This window comes from Propithecus coquereli, unplaced genomic scaffold (assembly GCF_000956105.1).
Source record: "Propithecus coquereli isolate 6110/MARCELLA unplaced genomic scaffold, Pcoq_1.0 Scaffold282, whole genome shotgun sequence".
Taxonomy (NCBI): domain Eukaryota; kingdom Metazoa; phylum Chordata; class Mammalia; order Primates; family Indriidae; genus Propithecus; species Propithecus coquereli.
The window spans coordinates 1,457,902-1,465,315 of NW_012148419.1; the positions used below are offsets into that span (position 1 = coordinate 1,457,902).

General features: G+C 33.0%; 1 protein-coding gene across 1 annotated transcript in view; it reads right to left on the reverse strand.

The window, feature by feature from the left end:
- ZDHHC17 (zinc finger, DHHC-type containing 17) overlaps window positions 1-7,414 on the reverse strand; it is an 84,631-nt gene that overhangs the window by 23,245 nt on the left and 53,972 nt on the right. Inside the window, exons 9-10 of the mRNA XM_012648368.1 lie at window positions 2,516-2,658; window positions 937-1,037 (exon numbers count right to left, since the gene is read on the reverse strand). Of these exons, the coding sequence (XP_012503822.1) occupies window positions 937-1,037; window positions 2,516-2,658 (244 nt within the window). The remainder of the gene's footprint in view (window positions 1-936; window positions 1,038-2,515; window positions 2,659-7,414) is intronic.

A 7,414-nucleotide genomic window follows, 5' to 3' on the forward strand; every position in this document is an offset into this window, starting at 1 on the left:
TAAGCACATTTTGCTTTTCAACTAAAACACAAGGCCACTTGATAAAAATATTATAATATATAAAGTTGTGAACGGAAACAAGGCACTCACTAAAATTGTTTATAGACAGTTATAAGTCACCAAAAGTTATATACCATTCAACACATTTCTTATATACTTTTTATAGTAATGTTTTGAAAAAAGATTTAATTATTCATGAAACATGTGCCTTTATTATAATAAATTGGTCTGTCTTGCTGATTGAAATTTTTCTGTGTAAAAGATCAAAAATTTATATTGGCTTTATTTCTCTGATATGCACACATGTACACACACACAATTTCAAATTACATTTACTTTTAAAAAGTATACTACACTGATAATTTGCTAGAGTCACCAAATGTTTGCAGATACAGCACCATATGCTTTACAAACCAAAAGAGACGAAATACTTTTAAGAGAATATGAACTCTTACCTACTACAACAAAGTAAGTTGTGACATTACGAAAATATTTAGAAAAAATAGTTTGATACTAAAATTTAAAAATTACAGTCAGGATATGTTTAGAGTTAGACAAATACATGTTTCAGTCCCATCCTTATCCAAGACTAGCTAAGTGACCTTGGGCTCCTTAAGCCTAAATTTTCTCATCTATAAAATGGAAATAACAATACTAATTTATGAGATGTGGATTAAATGAGTACTTTAAAAAGTGCTTTTTCAACACTCAGTAAGTGGTAGCTATTATTATTTACGTTTTTAAAAGCAGCTTTCAAAACAACCCTTTAAATGAAACATTTAAAAACATTTATATCAGTTCACTCATTTTTCTAGGAATATTGTTATAATGTAGCAAATCATGAGTAGTTCAGTCCTAATGTCAAATTATTATTAAATGTTTGTTTAAATAACAAGCAAAATTTGTTTAGGTATGATTTTTATAACCAAAGGATATCATTCCAAAACCAGAAGAACCACGTCACATACATCCAGAATTTGGTTGCCAAATATATTCCAAGAGGCAATGCACTATGCATTGAATGATCAAAAAAGGATCTGCAAAACAAAAGTTTTATAAATTATGAGTCCTATATTTCATTGTAAAAATGAATATTTAAATGAAAATCACACACATTCTGTATAGTAAGCACTGATTTAACCAGATTCCAGAGTTCAAGATGCTTAAATACTGTGACTTTTCATAGTCATCAATAATAAATGAGTTCACAGCTGAATGATTCAGCAAGCTTTTGAAGTTCCTTTTAATTCTCCAAGAATTAAAAATATACTTCATATACTCTTTGACCTCAGAGTTTCAGTGTACTCCTATTTTCTGAAGTCAATAATTCACTTTAATATATACGGTAACTACCATCCAGCATATTATTCACCAAAGATGTGTTATAATTTGAGTACAAATAAGTACAAACAATCCTCAGGTTTTCCTCTGCTTCATCATTATTTCTCCTTACCTACACACTCCAGATAAAGTTGGGGAACATCTTTTCAAATATAATGAAGTGGCTAACTTAGTAAAATTGAAGGTTTGTGTTTGTAATACTTCAAATTCAGAAAAAATAAACACTAGTAAATTTTATTAAACATAAACAGAATCAATTATCCATGTATACTAAGAAGCCTTAGTGACTTCCTGTTGATAATCTCTCTTAGAGCGCCTAGAAATACAACAATTGAGATTAAATAGAATTAAGCCCCTTCTTGAGAGTTAACACATTAGCACATTACTAGTCATTTCTCATCTCTGTGTAAATTATTTTCAGAATGCTTTTATAAAATTTTGGTAAAAAAAGATCCTAAAAGAATGGAAATTAGATGGGAAGTTCTCAATTGTAGACATCTGCCTAGGTTTGCTAGCTGGGGCAACTTTAGGGCAATGTGACCTAAGGACAAGAGGAAAAGGGAATGGTCATAGTTTAAAGAAAAAAGATGAAGAAAAGAATTTTTTAAAACTAAGCCTCCCATCTCAACAAAATAAATAAATAAATAATGAAAAACACACCCTGTCTCCAAAAAAAGGGAGACCCTGTCTCATAAAAAAAAAAAAAAAAATCAAACTAAGTCTACTTCATAATCATGCTTAGACTTTACCCTGCTACTAAAATCAAACCTCTTCCTTGCTTACTGCTTATGACCAAAGAAAATATAATTATAATAGAAAGGTGAGATTAAGTATTATAAATATCTAGAAACAAAAATATGTATATTACATTTGGAGCTCAACAGACTCAAGTTTACTTCTATTGAAATACTTCAAATATTTCTAAAACTATTTTAGTTTTAAAAATTGTATGCTAGACTTTTGTCATTAAAGAACCTTTAGAATCATTTTAGTAACAATGTTAAAATATCTAAAAGATTTCACATATGAACTTCTCAAAATTCTTTAAACAATAAGATCAAACATAATACATAAAGGCAGCATTCTAAACATATGAAACATTAATTTTATACAGCAGGGTACAAATTATATTTTCATATACAGTTAAGGATGTAGTTAAAAACAACACACTTACTTTGAAAGAAATTGTACTGTAGCCCAAACGCCACCATACATTAGCCCTTTAATGAGCCAAGAATCAATATTTAGGTCTGCTATAAACCCAACCAGCCAAATAACTAGGAAAGGAGTTCCCAGCATTACTTTCTGCCGAAATTCCTGTACAGAAACAAACAATTAGAAAACTTTCGCATGTTTCAAGTAACCTCAATCTGAACCACTGTTACCTTTGTGAAGGCATGCAACAGGGGGTAAAATTCATTTATTCAAATTTGCCTACTATGTGCAGGTACTATGCAAGGTACTGGTGTCTGTCTTTTGGAGACAGGCATTAAACAATTTAAAAGATCTTTGTTAAAATTGTGGAAAATGAAAATAGAAGTTATGGGAGTGGGTTCTATGGTCAAATATAGAAGACAGCAGACTACTGGCTAACACGTGGACTGGCTAGAAAACAGTTCTTGACAAATACCAGCCCATTTTGACAGGTGTATTGATAACTACAGCGACAAGGACAATCAGAGTGACTGAAGGTGTAAGAACAATGTCAGGTAAGGAAAGCTGCGGATGCTTAGCCTGGAGAAGACATTTCGAATTATAAACAGTATATTAAAATCTTAAAATGAGATAAAGAATAAAATCAAACAATCTACAGGCTCCTAAAATCCACAGAGTAAAGATATGTACTTTTGAATACGTATCAAGACATAGTGCTCAATACTCCAGAGATAGTTCCATTTCATTTCTCTACTGGTCTGGTTGTTAGAAAGTCCATACTTGTAAGTGTAAAACCTACACATACCTCCTTGTAACATCTATCACAATTTTTTTTTTTAACAGTAAAACAAAGTAAGCCCTTCACAAACTTACAGGTAGCTATCAAGTCTCTCTTGAGTTACCTTAGGTGACAAAACTATGTAAAATATTCCAGCTGTGGTCCAATAAAGCTCGGAGTATAAATATTGCTTTCTTCATTGAACATTTATCTTTCTCAAGGCTAAGATTATATTATACATTTTTAAGACCCCTTTCTAACTGTTGGCTTCTAGTAAAATAAATATTTTTTTCATATAAATGACCATATTTTTCCCAACTTGGCCACTGTAATTCATTTTCTAAACTAAATGTGTAATTTTAACTTAGACTAATAATTAAACATCAATTTCAGAGTTTAATTTTATGCCACGCTAAAATAATCCAGTTTTTTTCCTACTATCTGTGAACTTCATATCAAAACATTAAAGAAGATTTATAGCTCAAAGCAGACAGTGTATGGGGTACTAGAGGGAGAAAAGGCAGACATAAGGTCATTTGAAAAAGCATTTTCTAAAATTATCTTTAATCTGGCTTGTTTTTAGTCAGGATATTTGTTCTCCCTCAGCATTGGCCACACTTTTTCATTTTTAAAAATTTAAAATATTAAAAATTAAAAAATACATTTAATTTTATATACAGTAAAATCTACCCTGTCCTGTGTACAGTTCTCTAAATTTTTACTAACATATACAGTGATATAACTAGCACCAAAATCAAGATATGTAACAGTTCTGTCAAGCCCCCAAATTCCCCAATGCCTTAGAATCCCAGCCCCAGGTAACCACTAAGCAGATTTCTGTCCTTGAAGCTTTTCTTTGCAGGAATGCCATATAAATGGAATCATAAAAAACATAGCCTTTGAAATCTGGGTTCTTTCACTTAGAGAATGCATTTGAACTCAGGAAACTCAACAAGAAAAAATCAAACAACCCTATCAAAAAAGTGGGCAAAGTACATGAACAGAAACTTTTCAAAAGAAGACAGAATAATGGCCAAAAAACATATGAAAAAATGCTCAGCATCTCTAATCATCAGGGAAATGCGAATCAAAACCACAATGAGATATCACTTATCTCCAGTGAGACTGGCCTTTATCAAAAAGTCCCAAAACAATAAATGTTGGTGTGGATGCGGAGAGACAGAAACACTCATACACTGCTGGTGGGACTGCAAACTAGTGCAACCTCTGTGGAAAGCAATATGGAGATACCTTAAAGAGATACAAGTAGAATTACCATTTGATCCAGCAATCCCATTACTGGGCATCTACCCAAAAGAACAAAAGTCGCTCTATGAAAAAGACACCTGCACCCGAATGTTTACAGCAGCACAATTCACAATTGCAAAGATGTGGAAACAACCCAAGTGTCCATTAATACATGAATGGATTAATAAAATGTGGTATATGTATACCATGGAGTACTAGTCAGCTTTAAGAAACAATGGTGATATAGCACCTCTTGTATTCTAGAAAGAGCTGGAACACATTGTACTAAGTGAAGTATCCCAAGAATGGAAAAACAAGGACCACATGTACTCACCATCAAATTGGTATTAACTGATCAACACATAAGTGCACACACAAGAACAACATATATTGGATGTCAGGCAGGGGGAGGGGGGAGGAGGGGATGGGTGCATGCATACACAAAGAGTGCGACGCGCATCATCCAGGGGATGGACACGCTTGAAGCTCCGACATGGGGGCGGAGGAGGGGGCAAGGGCAACATACGTAACCTAAACATCTGTACAAAAAAAAAAAAGAATGCATTTGACATTCATCTATGCTGTTTTATGTATCACCAATTTGTTCCTTTTTTAATGCTGAAGTAGTATTCCATTGCATAGATGTACCACAGTTTGTTTATCTAACAAATTAAGGTTGTTTCCAGTTTTGGGTGATTATGAATAAAGTCACTAGAATCATTTCCATATAGGTTTTTGTGTGAACATGAACTTTGCTTGGATAATACCTATGTGTAGGATTTCTGGGTCAGATTTGTTTTTTAAATTTTTTTCAAACTGTCATTTAACATACATAAGATGATACTGTAAAGATGTAATGGTGATATGCTGCTCTAAAGATAAAGCTATTTTCTCCTATATTATGGAAAATTTCAACTATGTAATAAATTTATAAGAATTTTAGCAGTGAATACCTGCATATCCGCCACCTAGATTCTACCATTCGTAAACCTATTTTTTAATTAAACTTTTTATTTTGAAATATAGATTCACACAGCTGTAATAAATAATATGGACAGATCCAGAGTACCCTTCATCTAAGTTCTCTCAATGGTAACATCTTGCAAAATAGTAGTATGATATCACAATCAGGATACTGACCATTGATACAGTCAAGATACAGAATATTTCCATTACTAAAAGGATTCTTCTTATTACTCTTGTGTAGCCAACTTTCCTCCTATTCCCAATCCCTCCTTAACCCTTGATAACCACTAATCTGGGTTTTCCATTTCTGTAATTTCAAGAATTTTATATAAATGGAATCATACAGTATATAATCCATGGAAGTGGCTTTTTCACTGAACATAATTCTCTGGAGATTGTTCCAGGTTATGGCATCTATCATTAGTTTATCCCTTTTTATTGCTGAGAAGTATTCTATGGTACTTCAGGTTATTTAAGCATTCATCCACTGAAAGACATCAACGTTGTTTCCACTTTGGGACTATTATAAACAAAGTTGCTATAAACATTAGTGTGTAAGTTTCTGAGCTAAGATAAGTTTTCATTTCTCTGGGATAAATGTCTAAGAATGCAATTTCTGGGTTGAATAGTAATTGCATGTTTAGTGTTTTTTAAAAAACTACCAAACTGTTCTCCAGGGTGCTGTATTTTACATTCCCACCAGCAATGACTGACTAATCCAGTTTCTGTGCATCCTTATTAGCATTTGATGTTGTCACAACTTTTTATTTTAGTCATTATGATAGGTAAATCACTATTGTTTTAATTTGCATGTCCCTAATGTCTAACGATGCTGAATAGCTTTTCATGTGCTTATCTTCCAGTTGTATGCCTTGTTTGGTGAAGTATCTCTTCATGTCTTTAGCCCATTTTCCAGTTGAACTGTTTGATTTCCCCCTTTGAGTTTTGAGAGTTCTTTAAATATTCAGCTCCTAGTATAGGATATATGAGCCAAAAAGAAAACCCAGGGAAATCACCACCCTGTCATTCTTCAGGTGCTGAGTTCCCTAGTGACTCTGCCTCCTTCTCTCCATCTTTCAGAGTTTTGTATTAATGTATATATCATCTAGGGTTTTTAGTTCTTAGTGGAAGGAATAAGGAAAAGCACATCTACTACATCTTCCCAGATTTATTTTCACATAATCAATAAACAAAATTAAAAAGAAGGATATGTAAGATTTCCATCATTAACAAATGGGATTATGGATTTCAGAATGTTGAGAAATACTAATTTAGAGATTTCTCTCCAACTTATTATGAAGCAGTTAAGAATTATTTAACCATAAATCTGCCTGTTTAAAATTTTTTAACTTTAAAAATCTAGGAGCTCTTAAAATCCCTAAAATCAAGATTTTCTCCCTGTCTACTAGCACTATTTAAAAATATGTTTTCCCCCTTGAAGGTGACTTTTTAAAAAATATAATACTATTGAGCGCTACATGTCATTATTTTCTTGTTTAGTTTTAAATACAGAACACATTTCCTAGGCTAGCAAATCAAATCAGTTCATGATTTAAATTTTTTCTTTTCTTTTTTTTTTTTTTTTCAGAGAAAGGGTCTTGCGCTGTCACCCAGGCTGGAGTGCAGTGGTGCAATCATAGCTCTCCATGGCCTCAAACTCTTGGCCTCAAGTGATCCTCCTGTCTCAGCCTCCCGAGGAGCTGGGACTACAGATGCACACCACCACACCTGGCTTGATTTAAATTTTTCTAATGTGAGATGGAAAAAGAAATGAACACTCTACATAATGATAGCTGTTTAACCTCACAGAGTCCCCAATCATTATATATTTTTATCTAGTAACCTTTTTAAAAAGACTTAGTAGGCTGGGGGCAGTGGCTCACGCTCCTAGCACTCTAGGAGGCGGAGGCAGGCAGATTGTTTGAG